The sequence below is a fragment of the Vanacampus margaritifer genome, chromosome 1 (assembly GCF_051991255.1).
Source record: "Vanacampus margaritifer isolate UIUO_Vmar chromosome 1, RoL_Vmar_1.0, whole genome shotgun sequence".
Taxonomy (NCBI): Eukaryota; Metazoa; Chordata; class Actinopteri; order Syngnathiformes; family Syngnathidae; genus Vanacampus; species Vanacampus margaritifer.
Window position 1 is genome coordinate 65,341,650 of NC_135432.1, and position 23,876 is coordinate 65,365,525.

General features: G+C 41.0%; 1 protein-coding gene across 8 annotated transcripts in view; it reads left to right on the forward strand.

Annotated features, from left to right (window-relative positions):
- Positions 1–23,876, forward strand: part of grin3ba (glutamate receptor, ionotropic, N-methyl-D-aspartate 3Ba) — a 179,377-nt gene that overhangs the window by 34,959 nt on the left and 120,542 nt on the right. For 7 of the 8 annotated variants that reach the window (XM_077562151.1, XM_077562141.1, XM_077562169.1 and 4 more), the window contains one exon: positions 11,102–11,163. In XM_077562151.1, coding sequence (XP_077418277.1) covers positions 11,102–11,163 — 62 coding nt within the window. Of the gene's footprint in view, positions 1–11,101; positions 11,164–12,700; positions 18,373–23,876 lie in introns of those variants that run through there. The other variant, XM_077562130.1, reaches the window with a different exon arrangement.

Consider the following 23,876-nt stretch of genomic DNA (forward strand, 5'->3'; position numbering starts at 1 on the left):
GCGCGATATTGATTTGTGGTCATTTTTCTGCCACTAGATGGCATCATTGCATTTGTAAGACATTGGTGGCAGCTCAGGGCATTTTTCTTTTCATATTAAGAGCTATCTAATCTTTAACATGAAGTAACTCGTGAAATTCTGCTCATTTATAAAATTGCAAAATACAATTTGACCCCAGTCTCCACAAATAAAATTAAATTTACTACCACAAAATTTTGACGTGGACGTGTCTGCTGCAATTCCCTCAGTACACGCTTTGCAAGTAAGGGGCGGTCATTAATCGCGTGTTTAAAAAAATAAATAAAATTGTGGCGTTAAAGGAACTTTAAATTAACTCAAAATTAACGCAGTCATTTTGACACCCCTAATTTAAAAACAAATACAAACAGGAAGCCACTAGCAGTAGACGATAAACGCAAATGAATTAACCATGCCGTCCCAATACTTTTGCAGGGTGACTGTATGTCTACCTTGAAAGTGTAAAAGTGCAAAAACAATCATTATGCAGTGTGTTCTCTTGATTAGATCTCATCATCATCCTCCGTAGTTCCCATCCCGGATCCCTTTGGGCAAAACAAAGGCGTTCCCTGGGCAACCCTGACCCGTCCCGTGACTTGATGCGTTGACAGGCAGCCCATTAGCGGCCCATTGATTGGCCGGATGTGGGAATGTGCGAGCCAACCTAATGAGGGATGAGTCCCACCCCCCCACCGCCCCTCGCCGAATGTCCATTGAGAGTGAGGCGGGTCTGGCAAATAAGGTCTTTCCCATCGTCTGAGTGCAGACAACATCACTGTTGTATAGTTAGTTACAATTCCACATCCGAAGAATTAGTTCTTCAATGAATACTTGATAATGACATGACATACTATACGGCACTTCCGGTTTTGTTCTTCTTTCAAATCTACACTAGTTGAGTTTCCAACCAGACATTTTTATTCAAATTTTCAAGAAATTCAAACTAAATGGAAACGCGAGAAATTCGGGAAAAAAAAAAAAGGGCCAAAATTCGCAAAAAAAGTTTTTATGCTTAAAGGGGGTGGATTTTTTTTTTAAAGCGTATCGAAAAAAGGAAAATGCTAATTTTGGCGATGGAAACGGGTTTTGCAAATAACCGCTGGAAAGACCGGATACACGTCACACGTTATTTGTAGTGCCAAAGCAATGTTAGATGATAAAAAAATTTTTTGGGTGGGGGGCGACGAAACCTAAAACTTTTTGGAATTAATTAAAGAAACAAATACTGATGCCATTTTCGATGGAAAACCGCAAAGAAACGCGACGGTTGATCAAGAATTACAAAAGCAAACTCATACGATGCCGTCCCACGGCGCAGCCGCTTCCTGGTTTTCTTCTTCTTTTTTAAAATTACATCCCTCTAGTGTATAGCGCCACCTACAGCGGCGGAGTCCCCTCTCAATAGTCGCACAAGAAGAACAGATGGAAATAAGTCGCATGTCCGTTTTGTGCACTTTCTGTACATTTGCTTGAAAATTTTGAAACAATTGGATGGAAACCTGACTACTGTCTCCAACTAAACATGCATGCCATCTAGTGGCGGGGAGTGGAATTACAGTGTGCCCCAGTATACAGGCGCGTTAGACAAGAACGGTTATTACCTGTACCAATGAAATAATGACAGTGGGAACTTGGGTTTACTGTCCCTGTAATATTGTTTATTATTATTTCAAATGCATATGCAAATAAAAGCCTCATCCCAAAAGACACCTCAGGGAAATATTTATGAAAATGCGCTACGCCAATTATCCGCAGTATGTAAACAAAACAGTATATACGAATCCTCTCGGGTATTAGCCGCAGGCTACGTCGATCGTTAGCTCGCCAGGGGGTTCCGATCGACACCTGGCTCCACCCTGCACGTCTCCTGGGGAGGTGAGCGTGAGGACATGCGTGTTCAAACACTTTCCATGTTCAAATGAAGGCGGAAAAAAAGCCCCTGCTGTTCTGAACGTGATCAGACACTCAAGAACCCTCGCCGAACGTTGGTGCTAATCAGCGCCGCCGTTTTGCCATTTGTCATCCCGCCTCGCTCGCTCGATGCCGGGGAAATGGCGGTTCCTTTAAAGCTCACCTTGATAGTCGTAATGGCTCTGTGGACTCAATCATGGAAATGGAAACGGTTTCTCCCCCCCCCCCCCCCATCTCCTCAGAAAGCTGTTTAATATGCAAACGACATACTAATGAGGCGTGCGGCCGCTTTTCACGTGAACAACAGCACTACGCACATGATCGTTTTTGTGAGTTTGAAACGGTTGTGACAAAAGCAGACGTTTTAAAGTAGGGGGGGCCAAAACCAATTTCAATTTGGTTGCCACGTCTGTCGTGATCAGACCCACAACTATTTCTCAAATGGGAAAAGACACAGGAAGTCTGCCATTTTGGTTTCAAGTACACGATCCACTCTCCTGCAGAAAAAAAAAAATCGCAGAATTATTATTTTTTTAGTTCTTGTGATTACGTGTGGGCGGAGAATGGCACCGAAGTCTTATGACTTGCCAAACCCACAAAGGTCAGATCTTGATTAGTGCTGTCAATATTGATTAATCTATCGATGATTCAATCGATTAATCAGATTCATTTTAATTTTGCATTTAAGTGCATTACAAAAGCATTTTTTCCCTGATTACTGTTTATTAACTCCAAGCCATTGACGTTTATAGACGTCAAGTAAAAACCTACGGAGCACTGCCAATGACGTCTAAAGACGTCATCCAATTTTTAAAAAAAATTTTTTTTGAAACGGGTGCGGGCAAGGCTTCTGGAGCTGTGGTGAAAGTTTCCTGCCGGTCTGTTGTGCCTAATGACTATTTTTGGCCCCTAGAGGGCAGCGATGACTCTCTTTTGACAAGATCGGGTGGGCGTCAGTAGAGGCGGAGCTAGAGCGTCGAGCAGGAGATGAGAATGGAAGACAAAACAGAGAATTTCGGTGAAAGTAACCATTTTCTATTGTTGATTACTGAAGAACGGAATAAGGTAGAAACAAACTTTTTTTTCTGATGAAAGCTGAGGGTCCAATCTTTCATTTGGTAGTATGTGTGTTTCCATAGTCCAAACGCAACATTTTCTGTGGACCTTGAAAGATCACTCAAAATGCTTAAATCGGCTGGCAGTGGGGACAACCCGTTTCTGAAAACGTCTGGCAGTCAAAGAGTTAACTAGTGATTGATCTTTATTCCGTACTCCGTATTCATATAGTGATTTAAAAAAAAAAAGGGGGGGGGGGGTTGATGTTGTACTGTGTTACCGGTTCGGTCATTGTTTTCCAAAGTAAAAACAGATGTTTGCAAATGTCTTATTTTGGTTAAGCACAGAAGAAGAAGTCCTTTTTTCATGAAGGACTACAGAAATCAGTGAACAATTACTGTCGATGTGCTAAAATCCGAGGATTTGGACAATTTTCAATTTAAAAAATGGCTCGATTTATTAAAATCGTTGTCGCTTAATTTGATAATCGATTACTTGTCGATTAATCAATTCATTTTGACAGGTCTAAATTCTTGACCAAATATTTTGTCTGATGAAAAGATTGTCATTGGTGCCCCATTTCCCAAACTCAAAACGCAGCTCCCACAATTTGACTCACCCCAGACGGCCATGGGAATTTCGAGGGCTCATTCATCATTGCACCGCACACACGATTGAATCAAATATTAACATCAAACTTTAAAAATACATTTTAAAACTAACATGCAACATCGCCTTAACATTACTTTGCTGCGTTTTTAATATTTCATCCCGTTATTCAATTGTTAAAATCATTTTTGGGTGACAGAATTCACTTCTTAAAAGCATTTCTTTGTCATGATCGTCTGAGTGTGTTTTGAATTGTGCAGTCTTTAGTGATATTTAAGAATGTAGTTATGTTTTATTGACAGGAACAACGCTTAAGTAAAGTTGTTTTTATTTTTAATTCCTGTTAGAGACACAAAGGCAAAGCCAATTATCAGCCATCCTGATGCTTTCTCTTGTCAGTTATTGCAAGCGAACAAGAAAAGCTTCCCTTCTAATAGAATAAGAAGACGGAAAATATTGTACTTTGGACAGCGTCAACAAATGACGGCCAACAATAAGTGGAAACGGGTGACAGGAAGAGGCTGCCGGCCTACGGCTTTTAAGTTATTCTTACAGCTACACATGAAATTAATAATAATTATATTATGTGAAGACATTGTTAATCATTTCTCATATGAATTAGGAAGCAGATAACCACAATATGCTACCCTTTATTTCTATAAATGTCTGCCGTTTACATTTTCAGGTCATCCCCTTCTACAAAATTGCTAGCTAACAAAATGTCCCATCGCGAGTGAGCTATTTTTAGAACAGGCCCGCGGACTACTTATGTGGTCCTTGTGGATGCCTGGTTGCCCCCCATAGGAACCTCATTTGTGACCCCTGCTGTGCCTGTAGTTTTGATGATATGATGTATTTATTCCAAGAAATATATAAAAGCCCCGCGGGGTCACCCCTACCTGGGAGGCCAGTCTCCTCACATAGACACGACAGACCTGACTTTCCCGCTCTCCATTCATTCCTTGTTTAATGGTACCGTGACAACAAATTCTTCGGATATTCCCTGAGCCGGAATTGCGGCGGTCTGACGCGACTCTCACTTTCTCTCACCTTGACAGCATTCAAATGTGTTGCTTCCACTCTACAGTATGACTATTTTGTGCAAAATCCAGAACGGGCTTTTCTAACCTCTTCTTAGCTGCTTAGACGTGGCACGCAGACATGTAACACACACGCACACACACTTGCACTTACATCATTGTGAGGACATCCATGGACATAATGCATTTCCTAGCCCCTAACCCCAACCATCAAAAATGATTGCCTACGCCCCCATTCCTTACCCTAACCTCAACCATAACCCAATTCAAACCTAAACTCCAAAACCAAGTCTTGACCCTCAAAAATAGGTCTTGAGTTGTGAGGACCAGCCAAAATGTCCTCACGTCACCAAAAATGTCCTTGTTGTCCTGTTAAAAAAACCCAATGTATTTTGGTCCTCACAATGTTGTATGTACAAGTACACACACACACACACACACTTGTACTTATATAATTGTGAGGACATCCATAGACATAATGCATTTCCTAGTCCCTCTCCCCCTAACCCCAACCATCAAAAATGATTGCCTACCCCCCCATTCCTTACCCTAACCTCAACCATAACCCAATTCAAACCTAAATTCTAATTCTTGAGTTAGTATTTTGGTCCTCACAATGTAGTATGTACAAGTACACACACACACACACACACACACACACACACACACACACACACACACACACACACACACACTTATACTTATATAATTGTGAGGACATCCATAGACATAATGCATTTCCTAGCCCCCCCCCCCATTCCTTACCCCAACCTCAACCATAACCCAATTCAAACCTAAACTCTAAAAAAAAAACAAGTCTTGACCCTCAAAAACAGGTCTTGAGTTGTAGTATTTTGGTCCTCACAATGTAGTATGTACACGTACACACACACACACACACACACACTTGTACTTATATAATTGTGAGGACATCCATAGACATAATGCATTTCCTAGCCCCCCCCCCCCCCCCCATTCCTTACCCTAACCTCAACCATAACCCAATTCAAACCTAAATTCTAATTCTTGAGTTAGTATTTTGGTCCTCACAATGTAGTATGTACAAGTACACACACACACACACACACACACACACACACACACACACACACACACACACACTTGTACTTATATAATTGTGAGGACATCCATGGACATAATGCATTTCCTAGCCCCTCTCCCCCTAACCCCAACCATCAAAAATGATTGCCTACCCCCCCATTCCTTACCCTAACCTCAACCATAACCCAATTCAAACCTAAATTCTAATTCTTGAGTTAGTATTGGTCCTCACAATGTAGTATGTACAAGTACACACACACACACACACACACACACACACTTGTACTTATATAATTGTGAGGACATCCATAGACATAATGCATTTCCTAGCCCCCCCCCCCCCCCCATTCCTTACCCCAACCTCAACCATAACCCAATTCAAACCTAAACTCTAAAAAAAAAAAAAAACAAGTCTTGACCCTCAAAAACAGGTCTTGAGTTGTGAGGACCGGCCAAAATGTCCTCACGTCACCAAAAATGTCCTTGTTGTCCTGTTGAAAACGTATTTTGGTCCTCACAATGTAGTATGTACAAGTACACACACACACACACTTGTACTTATATAATTGTGAGGACATCCATAGACATAATGCATTTCCTAGCCCCTCACCCCCAACCCCAACCATCAAAAATGATTGCCTATCCCCCCCATTCCTTACCCTAACCTCAACCATAACCCAATTCAAACCTAAATTCTAATTCTTGAGTTAGTATTTTGGTCCTCACAATGTAGTATGTACAAGTACACACACACACACGCACAGTCACAGTCGGCGCTGCTGCTGCCTCCAGATAAGTCTTCCTCCACAGACCAGTGTCTTTGTACATCAGTGGGAGCAGAGGATGAAAGCAATAGCAGCAAGTGAGCTCATGTTGTTAATTTGTCTCGACACTAAAGACACAGCAAGAGCCCGAGACAAGTCACCCCCACAACCCCCCTGAAAAAAAAAAAAAAAAAAAAAACACTCCCACCCTTGTGGCCTTTTGTGAACCAGCTCTCACCCGTCCGTAACCTTTTGCGCCACCCTCCTCCTCCTCCTCCTCACGCCATCTTCCAGTATTGCTTCCCTTCCGTTGTTTTGGTAGCGAGCACTTTGCTTAAAGGTGATACGAGCGTGTGTTTTTTTTTTTTTTTTTTTTTTTGCCACTAAAGTCTGTTCTGACAGATTACGAAGGATTACATTGACACAGAGGCACATTATAGACGGCTGGAAATGTTGTCGGCTGGGGCTTTGCATTCTATAAAATGCAAGGTTGCTTATTTTTCCAGGGAGGGGTGGGAGTGCGCAGGTTAAGAAACATTTTGAAAAAAAAAAAACACACCCAAAAAAAAAAAAACCGGGGTGAGTCAGAGGTCAAAGCAGAGGGCGAGAGGTGATGATTGAACAAGCCAAAGGCTCACAACAACAAAAACGCAGATCAAGAGCTTCTTTAATTGACTTCCCGGCGCCGTCTTAATTCTATTCTTCCTTTTAATTCCGCAATCCAAACAAGTACTCGTAAAAGAGAGGGAGCAGCGAGACATCCGAGGAGACGGGACACCTGCGCGTGCAGTTAAGTACAACCGTCCTTCCGGGACAATCCAAGGCCGCGGCGTCCCGGCGGCTGCGCTAGCAATCACACTTGAGAGCGCTAATAAGCGACCTCTTGACAGCCACGTGCCGCTGAATTCAATATTGCGGCTTGTCCAATGACGTGCCGCCATTTCGTGACGGTTTGGACTTTTTAACTTGTTGCAATGGATCCAGAGAGTATTCGCAGTTTTTAATCATATCTTACATTGAAATCTCATTGCAAAATAGTCCATTTATTTATTTATTTTCAAAATTCGACACACAAATGAGAGCCGCAGTAGTTCCAGACTACTTTGATTTATTCGATGACGGACGTCCTTCAAAGCAGGAGACTTCACTAGATCTTTGCCTCAAGAAAGACAATCCTGTCTCAAAAGGTGGACAGACAATTCCCTTTGATTCATGCTTGCAAGTAATGTCTGCTGTGGGACCTTCTAAAGACAGGTGTGAGCCTAATGAACTCAATTCGCCAACTAAGTTGTAGAAACATTTCAGCGATGATCAGTAGTTGGATTTCCATCCTCCCATTTTTTTTTTGAATTTTCAAGAAATGCGAAAAGAAAACTAATGGAAAAGCCAGAAATTAACTCATTCACTGCCATTGACGGTTATAGACGTCAAATATTCATTTGGACTATTTCTATTAGTTTACCATTTTTTTCCCATTTTTGTTAACAAGAGTATAAAAACCTAGCATTTTTTATTGTACATTTAGAACAGATATAAAATTTGTGATTAATCGTGAGATAGCTCGTGAAGTCATGCGATTAATTATGATTAAACATTTTAACATTTTAACATTTTAATAATCTTTTCTTTTCTTTAATTGCGTCAGGCGATTAATTTTTTTTTATTGTATTTGATCGCTTGACTTCAATAGTTAATCATAAATTTTATATCTGTTCTAAATTTACAATAAAAAAATTCTAGGTTTTCATACTCTTGTTAACAAAAGTGGAAAAAATGTTAAACTAATAGAATTGTTCAAATGTATATATATATATATATATATGTGTATATATATTTAAAAAATATATATATATATATATTTAAAATGTTAAACTAATAGAATTGTTCAAATGTGTATATATATATATATATATATATATATATTTATTTTTTTTTAAAAGGAGAGCAATGATGATGTCAAATCGAATGAACAATACTGAGCTCTCCTTAAAAAAAGAAAAAAAAAAGAATTGTTCAAATGAATTTTTGACGTCAATAGCCGTCAATGGCAGTGAATGAGTTAAAAAAAAAAATGGGCCCAAAATTTGCAAAAAAAAAGTTTTTATGCTTGGAGGGGTTGGATTTTGAATACTTCAACAGTACTGCCACATACAGCGGCGGAGTCCCCTCTCAATATTCACAAAAGAAAAACAGATGAAAACGGGCATAAGTCGCATGTCCTATTCCTGGCAAAAAAAAAAGAAAAACAGAAGTGAAGAAATGACACAGAATGTTATTGGACATTAATGACGTCTACCACACAATAAGCCTTCAAATCCATGTGAGGAAGAAATAAATGCAACCAAGTCACCTTGCCTCAAAACAAAAACGATAACCGCAATTATTGTTTTCTTTCTAGTTGTGGTGGTTATTAAATGTCATTTTCGCAGCTCGCCGTGCCGCTGCGCCTCGTTAATCCGCAGCTCCTCATGCATTCAAGAAAACCATTTTGCTTTTTTTGTCAGCAAAAAAACAAACCCAAAGACGCGCCAGAGTCATTTTGGCAAACTCAACCGAAACGGTCGCCAACCGTCACGTTGTCTAGCGAGTTTGCAGGCAGTCAACCTTGAGGTGTTCCTGTGCAACCGGGATTTAGTCGGATTTTGTACAGAAATTACCGACCAAAATTCAAAGGCTTTTCAGATGGAGAGCTGAATTCGAAATGAGGTTGATGCACAGGACTCGGACTTACTCAAATCACAACAAAAAAGCCTTTTATATTCAAATTATTCAGCACATGTAGTTCTTGAATGTTTTTACAGAAAATTAATCTATGGAAATTGTTACAATATAAACCCCCCCCCCCCCCCCCCCCAATTTAGCCTTCGTCAAGTAGTCACTTTCCCCACTTTCTCAGGCGCAAGTGGTGTTCCGGGAAAGAGCTTTCTAATGACGATTCACCTCTAAAACTGCAGGTATAATTTAACCTAGCACATTTAATGGTGCTCAGCATTGTTTCTGGTCTCGGGTCTTAATTTGTGCAGCATAGACCTTAAAAAAAAAAAAAAAAAAAAAGAAGAAGAAAAAGTTCCAGTGCAAAGGAGCTGAAGTGAGCTTTTTATCGGTGCAGGAGAAACGGACATAAGATGTTTTGATAATGATGAGGCATTTTTAAGCGGGTTTTCCTCCAGGTATTGATTTCCAATGATGGTATCTTTGATCAGGAGTTACATTGCAGTGGTACCTTTTGATTTTCTGTTGAGATCAATATCCAAACTGTCACATCATCACCGTCATAAAACCGAGCTGTGCAGCCAATATTTTAAGTCAAAATGTAACATTATTTAGCCGTCATCACAAGCTAATCACTTACATTTTATTCCGAAACAATCACAATCTAAACTTCAGTATTAACTGTAAATCATATTTAACACATGTAGAGCACTACATTTTCATCACAAATGACAAAAAAAAAAAGCACAGCTAGCCAGTCAGCTGATAGCTAGTTAGCATGATAAGCTAACGTAGCAGTCTAAACCTTTACTCCGTTTCTCTTTGTCAAAAAATACAAATAAATGTAACTCTTGTGCACAAAAGCAGCCACGGAAGATTCAACTAAATGTTAATTTAGATTTTTTAAAAAGCTGCCCGACGTCAGAGAGAACCAGTCGGAAGCTAGCTAGAGCAAGAAGCTAATGTAGCAATCTACGTATTTTGGTTATGGTACAAACAAATCTTTACATTAAGTGTAAACCATTATACGGAGGAGACGCTACATTTTGAGCATGAGTGACAAGCATATGGCTGCTAGCTAGTCAGCGGCTCGATAGTTAGCCAGTGTGAGATGCTAAAGTAGAAGCCTCCATCTTTACACCGAGCTCTTCCTTGTCAACAAACAAAAACTGCAGTCATATGGGATCCAAATTCAAGTCGTTTGTCCACAAGTCAAGCAATGCAGCGTTATTTCTCAAGTGGGGGATGGGCGACTTAAATGGCCACCATTTTTTTAGCGGTGGTTCTGGTGGTAGTCAAGCCCAGTTAGAGGCCACTTCTGCTGAAAGAGTCAATGGGAAACCTCAAAGCGTCATTGTTAATCCCTTTGTTGGTGTTTGAAAGGAAGGTGGAGTGAGGTGTGCGGGCTGCGGACGTTTTGAGTCCTACTCTAGAATTTTACAAGCTTTTAAGGTGTTCTGACATTTTGAATCTCTCACGCAAACCTTTTGAACAGCACATTTGACATTTTGTGCTACAGCAAGCCTTACGCGGCACCAAGACAAACCTCGTATACCCTGTAATATTTCACCACACAAGCTATATTTATAATTTTATACGGCTATATTACCTTGCTTCAACAAGTTTAGCGTGTGTGTGTGTGTGTGTGTGTGTGTGTTTGTTTGTGTGTGTGTGTGTGTGTGTGTGTGTGTGTGTGTGTGTGTTAGTGCGGAGCCATTCAAGATTAATGCTGCTGCTTTTGCTCCCCACGCACAAAATCCCTTGTTAGTTTTTCACCTTTTTCTGCACAGGGAGCAAGAAAAAAAAAACACATTTTGCCACAACTGTCTTAGATTTGTCACTAAAGTGGGACGCTCTCACACACGCCGAGTCGCCCAGCAGGCTGTGAAATGACTTCCTAAATGTGTGTGTGTGTGTGTGTACTTGCAGGTTGTCCCAGGCCACAGGGTGAGGCAAACAGTATCTGCAGGTGGCAAGCTACCAACAATCAGGTAACGCACACATACAACCACACACAGGGAGAGAGAGGAGGCTCAAATATTTTGCCGGCTGAGAAATCAATGAGTTGAACGCCGCCGGTCTAAGATCTCAATAACGAATAAGGAAAGTAAGTTTTATCTATAATCCATAATTTATTAAGGAGCAAATGGGCAAAATGACAAAGTGAAACTATATTGAACCCTTGAAGATGCCTGAGAACCACACCATGGAAATCGTGGCATTTAATGGTACACAGTAAATTCTGTAGTGTAAATTTGATTCTATTTAGATAGAAAAGAAAGACAATCCTGTCTCAAAAGGTGGACAGACAATTGCCTTTGATTCATGCTTGCAAGTAATGTCTGCTGTGGGACCTTCTAAAGACAGGTGTGAGCCTAATGAACTCAATTCGCCAACTAAGTTGTAGAAACATTGCAGTGATGATCAGTAGTTGGATTTCCATCCTCCCATTTTTTTTTCGAATTTTCAAGAAATGCGAAAAGAAAACTAATGGAAAAGCCAGAAATTAACTCATTCACTGCCATTGACGGTTATAGACGTCAAATATTCATTTGGACTATTTCTATTAGTTTACCATTTTTTTTTCCATTTTTGTTAACAAGTGTATAAAAACCTAGAATTTTTTATTGTATATTTAGAACAGATATAAAATTTGTGATTAATCGTGAGTTAGCTCGTGAAGTCATGCGATTAATTATAATTAAACATTTTAATCGCCTGATGCTCCTAATTTTTAATAATCTTTTCTTTTCTTTAATTGCGTCAGGCGATTCATTTTTTTTATTGTAATTGATCGCTTGACTTCAATAGTTAATCATAAATTTTATATCTGTTCTAAATTTACAATAAAAAAATTCTAGGTTTTCATACTCTTGTTAACAAAAGTGGAAAAAATGTTAAACTAATAGAATTGTTCAAATGTATATATATATATATATATATATATATGTATATATATTTAAAAAAAAAAGAAAAAGAAAGAAAAATGAGAAAAAAAACATTTATATATATTTTTTTTTTAAAAAAGGAGAGCAATGATGATGTCAAATCGAATGAACAATACTGAGCTCTCCTTAAAAAAAAAAAGAAAAAAAATTGTTCAAATGAATTTTTGACGTCAATACTCGTCAATGGCAGTGAATGAGTTAAAAAAATGGGCCCAAAATTTGCAAAAAAAAGTTTTTATGCTTGGAGGGGTTGGATTTTGAATACTTCAACAGTACTGCCACATAAAGTAAAGTAAGTTTTATCTATAATCCATAATTTATTAAGGAGCTAATGGGCAAAATGACAAAGTGAAACTATATTGAACCCTTGAAGATGCCTGAGAACCACATCATGGAAATCGTGGCATTTAATGGTACACAGTAAATTCTGTAGTGTAAATTTGACTCTATTTAGATAGGGACCAAATAGACTCAAGTTTTAGAATAGCGTAAGATTTACACTAGGAAGAGAGTAAAATAAAAAAAAACGTAAAAAAAATAAATAAAACTCGCTCAAGGGTTGAGGAACAAACTCACGACCTTCATCTTGTGGCAGTCCCCCCTTACACTACCAGCTGAGCTTTGCCCCTCCTACTGTTTGCTTTTCTCCAAGAGACCTAAGACATTGTTTTTGGTCTCTTGGAGTTAGGAAGATTTCACGCAATGATGGCGTCAGCTGCAGTTGACATGAGCAATATAATAGCAGAAAGCAGGAGCTGCGTAGCTCAGGGAGTACATTGCCTGTCTCCCAAGCTGAAGGTCGTGAGTTCGTTCCTACCTCTAGTCACTTTTTATTCTAAAGCTGAGTCTATTTGGTCCCCCTCTAAATAGAGTCAAATTTACTCTACAGAATTTAATGTGTAGTTTTTTATTTGGAATTTGTGGCATGCTAGTTATGCTAGCATCTGTTTGGCAAATCTCCATTTGTGTATCATTAATATTTAGTTCCATTTCCTCTTCTATGGTTATCATCACACACTTAAACCCTGGTCGTCTCTTAAAAATGAATCAAAATCCAATAGATATTTGATAGATTTTATTAAATTAAAATAAAAAATAGAATGATTAAATTTTTTTGCAGGAAAAGGCTAACTTAATTTCCATCCGTTATGCAAGGTTTTGTTTATATTTATTTTAGAAGGATTAAAATTTTTTTAAACACGATTATACTTTTTTCTAATTAAATACAATTGAAAAAATTTAATTAAACAAAATAAGCATTTTGCTGTTGCTGGTTGCCGAAAAGAACATCCATACATCATAAAAATAAGTTATGCAACAACAACAAAAAGGAATCCAGTAGACTTTACACGGATCTGAATCGGGATCAGACGATATTTAACTCTTTGACTGCCAAAAACGTTAAATAACGTTTAGTAAAATCCTATGGAGGAGTGCCAAAGACGTTAAAAGACGTTTTTTTCAAAACAGGTGAAACTAACCATTTTCTATTGTTGATTACTCAAAAACGGAATAAGGTAGAAACAAACTTTTTTTTCTGATGGAAGATGAGAGTCCAATCTTTTTTTGGCAGTATGTGCGTTTCCATAGTCCAAACACATAATTTTCTATGGACCTTGAAAGATCAGTCAAAATGCTTAAAATCGGCTGGCACCCACGGCATCCCTTTTCTGAAAACGTCTGGCAGTCAAAGGGTTAGCATTTTTTTGCAAAATCGGCATTCGGCTGTTAACAAAAGTGGCCATTGACGTCTATAGCTGTCAATGGCAGTGAATGAGTTAATTTGCCTTATTGGTCAATGACATCATTGATTGGCTCCAAGGAGTTATATATACCGTTAATCAGCATTTTGGTGAAGATTTTATTCTTCCATATATCCTAGTTGGCATCACTTATACGTGTTTTTGCTATTCGTGGGCCGGGCCAGTCCAGTTTTTCATTTTTTACTTGATGACTAATCTGTGATAGGCCAAAGAAATTCTGATTGTGTAGCCTAAAGCCAAGACTCCAGGTTGATATCTGAAAATCTGTAGTTTGGAAGTCATGCATAAAGAAACCCGCCGAGATGAAAGCCTGATATTCTTACTTGGACCTCCCAAGAATCGCCAGCAGCTGTGCACACACTTCACGTTCCACTTTCATGACTCTGTAGGACGCACGCGCGCACACACACAGCAGCCAGCGCTGTCCCTGGTCCAAATTAGCATGCCCGCGCTCCACCTCAGCTTTATTGCAAACTGGCGCTGTCCAGCGTGCTGAAAAGAAAAAAAGACGGCCAGTAGCGAAGTGGGAATATAAATCTCAGCAAAATATTTTTGGCATGCCAAGCGGCTATCAGCATTACGGCGGGCCAGCCCGGCAGCGCGGCGTGCCGGTGCTTAAGCGCTGGCTGTTATCTCGCAAAGGGGGAGCCCAGTTAAAACACACAGTTCATTTTCTCAAGGAAAATACGGGAACTTCGCCTCCTCGGGAAGGACCTTTTGGTTTGGGATGCCGTTTTAGCACCTTCGTTACTAGTTGGATTAATAAGTGCAGACAAATATGAAAACTTAAAACTTATTGAGGTGACTATTCTTGAGTTGTGTTCTGAGGTGATTTTATAGTGTAAATAAGATACATGGCATAGATCTGTAGCTTATGTGGAAGTTTGGAATATTCATAAAATAAAATAAATAAATAAAAATAAAATTCATTCATCACATATTTCTGCATTCTAATCCGAAAAAAGACGATTTGCGTATAAATTAAAATTCTGTCTGCTATCGGATTCAAAAAATTCAAACCAGACTCGGCAAACCACCAAAAACGAAGAAGTGAAAGGACAAGATCGCTCTCCATACTTAAACCCAATGGAGAATGCAGCTAAAGTTGAGACATGACATGCGTACTTGCATGTTTGTTTTAAAAAGTAGGGAGTCCAAGTCAACTAGTTGACGAATCGACTTCACTACTCGGCACGGACGTCTAAAGCTTGCGGTCAGCTAATTGCGATCATCACTTATTTTTGGAATCTTGTCAGCGGACATGCACAGCACTTTGGATTCGCACGTATGCTTTTCATACGACGACCTCAGCCAGGCAATATGAAAAAAAAATAATAAAAATGCAGGTGTGGATGAGGATAGTTGCAAGCCTGGCTGACTTTGGTTACTCCAATTGCCGCCTGTCTTCAAATATTCATTCCGGATGTCAGCGGGATGGCGGCGGCGGCGGCGAGGAACGAGGACGGCGGCGCAAAGTGAAGCTCGCAGGCGTCGTCGGCAAAATGTTACGTCAAATCATGCGCGAACGAGAGAGTGTGCGATTAAAGCACCGCCGACGTCGGTGTGGAAAGTTGGCGAATGCTACAAATGTGGCGAGATAGTTGACTCAAATTGAGATTGCTTTAATATGGAAGTCGAGCCGTATACAATAAACACACACGTGAAATAAAAACGGTTGAAAAATTGAAATATGCTATTTTTTGGAAGCCTGGCAATGTGTAGCGTCTTTGTAGCTTTTGCTAGCAAGTGGAAACACTTAACGTCCGTAAGATCCCAAAATATCGCAGATCTGATATTTTCCGAGGTTGAGTTGGGCGTAAGTAGAAATGATCTTATACATTTTTGTGAAGATTGATAGCATTTTTTGGACATTAATCAACGTTAAGCTTTTTCTTTGGAGTTATAAATATTGGGGCAATCGGAGGTTGAAGTAGACATAAGTAGAGTTTTTCTGACATCAAGTGATGTTTCGGCAATATATCGCGATATTACCGTGCACAATTCTCGCATCGATTCACTATGCGGCCAAAATCGATTTTTAAACATCAATTTTTGATAGAAATATTGCAACAAAACATCTTACTTGAGGTTAGCTTTTAAACCAAGAGTGCCATCTAGAGGAGTCAAAAAATATCACAGGTGCTTCATGAAGCTTCATTTGTCCGTTTGTTTGTCTGTTTAGCTGTTTAGCTACCTAGCTAGCTGGCACCTTTAAACCAAGAGTGCCATCTAGAGGTGGTCAAAAAATATCACAGGTGCTTCATAAAGCTTCATTTGTCTGTCTGACTGTCTGGTTAGCTGTTTAGCTAGCTAGCTAGCTAGCTGGCCAATTTAAACCAAGAGTGCCATCTAGAGGAGTCAAAAAATATCACAGGTGCTTCATGAAGCTTCATTTGTCCGTTTGTCTGTCTGGTTAGCTGTTTGGCTAGCTAGCACCTTTAAACCAAGAGTGCCATCTAGAGGTGGTCAAAAAATATCACAGGTGCTTCATAAAGCTTCATTTGTCTGTCTGACTGTCTGGTTAGCTGTTTAGCTAGCTAGCTAGCTAGCTGGCCAATTTAAACCAAGAGTGCCATCCAGAGGAGTCAAAAAATATCACAGGTGCTTCATGAAGCTTCATTTGTCCGTTTGTCTGTCTGGTTAGCTGTTTGGCTAGCTAGCTGGCTAGCTAGCACCTTTAAACCAAGAGTGCCATCTAGAGGAGTCAAAAAAATATCACAGGTGCTTCATAAAGCTTCATTTGTCTGTCTGACTGTTTGGTTAGCTGTTTAGCTAGCTAGCAAGCTAGCTGGCCAATTTAAACCAAGAGTGCCATCTAGAGGAGTCAAAAAATATCACAGCTGCTTCATTTGTCCGTTTGTCTGTCTGGTTAGCTGTTTGGCTAGCTAGCTAGCTAGCACCTTTAAACCAAGAGTGCCATCTAGAGGAGTCAAAAAATATCACAGGTGCTTCATAAAGCTTCATTTGTCCGTCTGTCTGTCTGGTTAGCTGTTTAGCTAGCTAGCTAGCTAGCTGGCCCATTTAAACCAAGAGTGCCATCTAGAGGGGTCAAACTATCACAAGTGTTTCATGAAGCTTCATTTGTCTATTACTACTGATTAGTATTTTCAAAATTTTGAATAATTTGTTGTTGTTGCAATTATCGACTCATATCATGATTAATCGGTATCTAATCGAATCGTGACCTATGAATCGTGATACGGAGCGAATCGCCAGGTACGAGGCAATTCACACCCCTAATATAAAATATTGGGGCAATTGTTCTATTTGCAGAGGTTAAAGTGGGCAAAAGTCAACATAAATGTTGGCGATATTTGATCAGAAGTGTTTTCGATCGTCCCTCAATGATGTCATCACATAATCAACTTTCAGCCCCAAAAAATGTCTGGTCCTTTTGTGGAGATTTCTATTTTCAATCTATGTGATTGTTAGTATACTTCACTACTGCATTAGGGTGAGTGATGTAGTTCAATTTCCGTAGGAAAAAAAAAAAAAGTGGCTGCGTGAAGGTTGTGAATGAGCAATCCTCTTCCGTTACCCGCCGAATTTGCCATTAAGATTCAACAAGAGGCAGCCTCGGAGAGAGGTTACATTATTGGCGGGCGGGAGGACACACACACGCACACACACACGCACACGTGCGCGCGCACGCACGCACGCACGCACGCACGCAGCTGGTGTGCCTGACTCCAGCAGACAAGCAGAAAAAGAGCCGGGCTGCTCCGAGCTTCGAGCCGCGCGTCTGTTTTCCCACCTCCTGCTCATTTCAAGAACTTTACGGAGGTACGAGGCAGGAAAGACAAGAGCAAGGAAGCAAGCGGTGCGAAAAGAAGCAGCATCAAGTCCCGGTGAAGCGGTGGAGCCGGGAGCCAAGGGGGAGCGATGCCATCTCCCGCAGAGTGGAGCCCAGTCCTCCTGCGTCGCGTGTCGGAGCTGCAGCATGGTGCCCCTCTCCGGACCCTGGACCCACCGCCTCGCCGCCCCCGGGAGACCCCCGCGCCTCCTCCTCCCGCTGCTGCTGTTACTTCTGGGCGCCCTCTCGTCGCCGGAGCCCTGCCTGCTGCCGCCGCCGTCTTGCCACGTCCTGGCCCGGATCGGACACACCGTGCGCCTCGGCGCGCTGCTGCCCGCCCGCCAGCCGGCCCGGATACAGAACGCGCTCAACCGCGCCCTAGCTAGCCTCCGGCACCAGAGCGCCTCCGCCGCCGCCACCACCTCCGACTCATCCGCCGCCACCTCCAGCGCCCCCGGCAGCCTCCCGCTGCTGCCCTACAATCTGAGCCTGGAGGTGGTGGCTCGCTCGCCGCTCGGGTGGGAGCCGGCGTCGCTGTCCCGCTGCGCCTGCCAGGAGCTGGTGGTGCGCGGGGTGACCGCCGTGCTCGCCTTCCCGCGCTCCAGCGAGGAGCTGGTGCAGGTGGAGTTTCTCTCCTCTTTTCTGGAGACCCCCTTCATCTCCATCCTGGAGGACACCGAGCCCCTTGTCACCAAGGTACGAGCATGCTTGCGTGTGTGTGTGTATTGTTGCTGCACCTCTGCTCCAAACTGTTGTTGTTACTGTTTTTAAAGGCTGGTTATCTCACAAAGTGCAGTAAACGTCTGCGGAATCAATGCGCTGGAGTGTTAAAGGAAATTGCAACACAAATGAGCACATTGAATACATCCTGACATCGATAGTGTTTTTTTTTTTTTGTGTGTGTGTTTCCCAAGGACTTAATAGAAATCATCAGGTGTTCCACGGGAAATGATCCAATCAACTGAAAATGATTATATACTATCTTTTAGAGCTGTCAGACCGATTAATCAACAAGTAATTGATTATCAAAGTAATCGATTAATAATCGAGTTATCGTTTGAAGCTATTCACTTAAATTGACGAAAATTTCAGTTTCTCAACAGAATTATTTACTGATTTTTCTGTAGCCCGTCATCGTACGTTATCTTTTTTATTATTTTTATTATTATTTGCAGGCATCAGTTTTTACTCGATAACCAACCTGGAAAACCTGGAAAATTTGCTGAGCGTGGTGGTCTGGTGATGGACTGGGAACCAAAATCCAACCGGGAAAATACTCGTCAACGGGTTGGGGGGGGGGGACGCGGATGACGGACGACAAGCGCAGCAACTAGCGACCGATATTTTACTATTCTTCGTTCATCAATGGCGGGAGGGAAGTGTGCTTAGCCATCAAGAAAACTTGGCAGGGGGCGGGGCTACCTTGAAATGAGTTTCAAAAAGGTTGGCGAGTTCACCATTTTTTAAAATCACTAAACATTACAAAATAAGAATCATTGGTTAATAAGCAGTAATCAGCGGCTGGAAAAAGCTTTTGTAATAGCCTTTAATGCAAAATAAAAATGTATCTAATTATTTGATTAATTGATGAATCGACTGATTCTAAAAAATATTCGATAGTGACAGCACTTGCAGTAAATACTCGACCACTAGATGGCACTAGGCGCAATTTACTTGTGTCAATAAAGGTTGGGAAAAAACGTTTTCAGAGTTCAGCCTCGGTGTCCTTTCAGTGCTGGCGAACCTGCAGGCTCCTTCGCATGCATGTTTCATATACCTTCACTTTTGCATTCGACTCTCAAGCCCCTCCAGCAGAAGCCCTTTTATTTACGCTATTCTTATTATTCCTTCAAGCTGGCTCTGCAAAGTCTTGACTGCCTGTGTGTGTGTGCGCGTGCGTGCGTGCGCGCGCACGAGCGAGATGAGGTGTTTAGCTTCCTCTCCGAGTGAATCACTCCCAACAGTTGAGTCACGGATAGATTGACGCTGCCGAGTCGCGCGGCGCCTGCTTCCTGTCAACGTGTGGGGACCAGTATTTATGTGTTTGTGCTGTGTGGCGTTCGGGTGTGTGTGGTCTTGTTTTTGTGACATAGTGGGGCCAAAATGTCGGGATTTCACAGAGTTGTGGGGCCCGCCCGTCCGTGCAAGGCCATTTTGCTGGGCCCCATAAGTTTAGACCTCCTTTTGAGGGTCAAGACTTTGGTTTTAAAGTTTAGGTTTGAATTGGGTTATGGTTGAGGTTAGGGTAAGGAATGAGGGTAGGCAATCATTTTTGATGGTTGGGGTTAGGGGGAGGGGCTAGGAAATGCATTATGTCAATGAGATGGCCCCACAAAGATAGTAAAACAAACGTGTGTGTGTGTGTGTGTGTGTGTGTGTGTGTGTGTGTGTGTGTGTGTGTGTGTGTGTGTGTGTGTGTGTGTGTGTGTGTGTGTGTGTGTGTGTGTGTGTGTGTGTGTGTGTGTGTGTGTGTGTGTGTGTGTGTGTGTGTGTGTGTGTGTGTGTGTGTGTGTGTGTGTGGGCGTTTATATTCATCATGGGGATCATTTTCTGTTTTTTTACTATCATTGTAGGGACATTTTGGTGGTCCCCATGAGTCCAAACCTCTTTTTGAGGGTCAAAATGTGGTTTTAGAGTTTAGGTTTAAATTAGGTTATGGTTGAGGTTAGGGTAAGGAATAAGGGTAGGCAATAATTTTTGATGGTTGGGGTTAGGGGGAGGGGCTAGGAAATGCATTATGTCAATGAGATGGCCCCACGAAGATAGTAAAACAAACGTGTGTGTGTGTGTATGGGCGTTTATATTCATCATGGGGATCATCCATCCATCCATCCATTTTCTTGACCGCGTTTCCTCACAAGGGTCACGGGGGGTGCTGGAGCCTATCCCAGCTGGCTTCGGGCAGTAGGCGGGGTACACCCTGAACTGGTTGCCAGCCAATCCATGGGGATCATTTTCTGGGTTTTTACTATCATTGTAGGGACATTTTGGTGGTCCCCATGAGTCCAAACTTTTTTTTTTGAGGGTCAAAATGTGGTTTTAGAGTTTAGGTTTAAATTAGGTTATGGTTGAGGGTTAGGGTAAGGAATTGAGGGGTAGGCACTCGTTTTTGATGGTTGGGGTTAGGGGGAGGGGCTAGGAAATGCATTATGTCTATGGATGTCCTCACAATTATATAAGTGTGTGTGTATGTGGCCTGTTTCACACACGTTTTATGTATAGGGTACACTTCGAATGACTCCAACAGTCATCAGCTTCCACTGGGATTTTCTGCAAACAAAATATGCCTCAAAATTCTAACAAAACGTGGAATTGGCTAAATTATACATTGTAAAAGGTTAAATGCAAATGCATTGCAATGAAGTTAAATACATTTAAATTGTACTTAAATGTACTTTGTTTGATTACAATCATTATGCTTTGTACATTTTGAATATTTCAAATTCAGTGATTCTTTTGCCTACCACTAGAGGGAGCACGTGTACCACCAGTGATACTCCAAAAACATTCCTTTGTGTCTGGTTGGGAATTACTGACTTAAACGAGATCTAAATGTAAACTTTCATCAATATATCAGATTTAAAAAAATTCTGATCTGTCGGCTCTGATTTGTTAGCCCATTAGCAAAATGGTCATTTTTAGCCTACACTCAAAAATAACCCAAAAATGAACCGATCATCTACTTGGGTCTATTTGACCCAATTTTAAGTCAAGAAATTGGTCTTTTAGTGTAAAACAACTGGTAAATATTGGTCAGAACCTTTACTTGGGTCAAAAAATTGGGTCATTTTGTGTAAAACAACCCAGAAAGTGTTAATTATGCTACGAAATGAACAAAAAAATAAAAATTTGCATATTGCAAGGAAATGGCTTTATCAAAAATGTTACAAAAATCGGATTCATTTTGCAAACCTGCAGATTTTTTTTTGCAATCAGTTTAGCTCCGTGGCAGTTGCAAGTCGGCAATATTTGTCTATATACACAAAGGAGACGCTCACATGATGGCATCCAGAGGGATGAGAATGTGGAGAGATGAACTTTAGCGGTATCCGATTTCAATAACCGTCAACCCCGACGCGACGATGAGGTCGCTTGGCGAGGACGTAAGTGAGAGAGGTGCGAGATGAGCAAAGGTTGAGCCGGGACACAGCTGAGAGCTTCCTCCAGCTGCAAGGAGGACTTTGAGCTCTGCTGGATTCTGGCATTCAGCCACAGGGCAAGAAAGAAACAACCGTCACTCTTTCACTTTCTGTACGCATCAGCCTTTTTTAGCCTGGCTTTTTTTGTGTGCGTTTTTTCTCTTTTTTTTTTTTTTTTTGGGTGGCAAAGTGTAGCACAGCATGTCTGCATGTCCACACACAACTTGGCATTTTTCTTAGAGAGCATTGCAGCAGGTACTTTTCTCTCAGACGGAGATGTCAAATTGCCCCAAAAAAAAAAGAAGTAAAAATCATCATGCCCGGTGCTCATTTACATGGTAATTCCAACATAACAGTTGTAAATACACTTGCTGAATGAAGCAAGTCGGTGCAGCTATTCAAAATTGTTTCTTGCTTCAGTCTTAGGTGACATTTGTGTGCCCCCCGCTAGTCAAAACATGGCATTCTCATTAATATTGCATTTTCGGAATAAGAATGAACGCGCACGCTCTTTACTCTTACAATGGGTCGATTTGACCCGGAATGTTTAACAGTCCAAAACCAACGATTGGGTCAATTTGACCCGTTTTATGCTCAATGTTCTGAAACAATCCGGAGAAAACATTCTTATAGCGCCTTTAACTGTTTCCTTTGCAAACATGTCTAAATGAACTGTTTATCATCTGCTGGTGCCAAATTAGTGAAAAGCTAATATTTTGTGATTTAACTTGAAAAGTGGGTCATTTTTTTAGGGATGTAACGATATCCAAACATCACGATATGAACCTCACGATACGATAATTATCACGATATTGTGGTGAGGTTTGCGATATACAAAAAAAAAAAAAAATCACAATATTGTAAATACTATAACGCATATAAACAACCTTCAATCTGATACGACTTAATATTGAGTGCGTGGATTTTAAACATAGAAGGGCCAAAACATGCCTTTGGAAAATCCAACCGCATTAAAAAAAAACTAGCCACCAGAGGGAAATCAACTTGACATTTTTAACAGATGTGCTGCTTTTAATATTGTGACACGACTGCGATATCGTGGCAGTTTTGATATCGCGATATCACGATATTGCCGTTATCGTTACATCGCTATCACTTTGACCCACAACATACACAAGCAGGAGGGTTAAGAGTTTGCGAGTCAAAAAGTGTTTCGTTAAAGTTGTTAACTTGCTAACGTTGATCTTTCATATTGATTCAGGGTTCATTTGTCTTTATTTTGGTGTAAGCCTCACATACAGGACCAAAAATCTATTAGTTTGTTGTAATACAGAACAATTTATTGCTTGTGGACTTTGAATTTTTTAATATTGAGGGGAATTTTTTTCTTCGAAATAGTTCAGCTGTACCCCGAGCACCACTTTATACAAATTCAAAATCTTTGCTTCATTACTAGCAAACGGACTTTAAATATTGGCTGAAGCATCATAATTATTATTTTTTTTTTGGGGGACACTTTTTGACGTGTGCAGCTTACTTGTCGGGCATTGCTTAAAATCAAGCGGGTTGCTTCACCATTCAAATGAACATTTTACCATGGACCCCCGCCCCCACCCAACTGCAGCCCATTACCAGTCGTCCCAACATCCTCAACAAGTCCACATTGAAACAAGAGGAGCCTCCAGAGTGGCACTGGGGGGAACAACACTGAAAAACAAGCGCTCCACTCTAAAACACACCGAAAAATCGAATCTGCAGTTTTTCCATAACTCCTGGGAGATCCTCTCCTTGTCCCCAAAAAATAAAAAAAACACAACCACCATCTCGTTGTTTTTGGACCAATTTGTGACGGAGCAGATTTTTGGCTCCTCCCAAACCACGCCCAGATCTTCGACCGTGTGTGATATTATCTGTAAAGACACCAAGGCGGGATTTAATGAAGGTGGAATTTTGCATGTTGAAGAGACTTGCGTCACATTTGGAGTTATTGATGCTGTTTTGTTCCGCTATCACTTTTTTCCGAGGCGTTATCGGGAATCCGCCACGCAAACCTCTCGTTAATGTCAAACCGGGACAAAGGCAGAAAAGGACAGAGGGGGG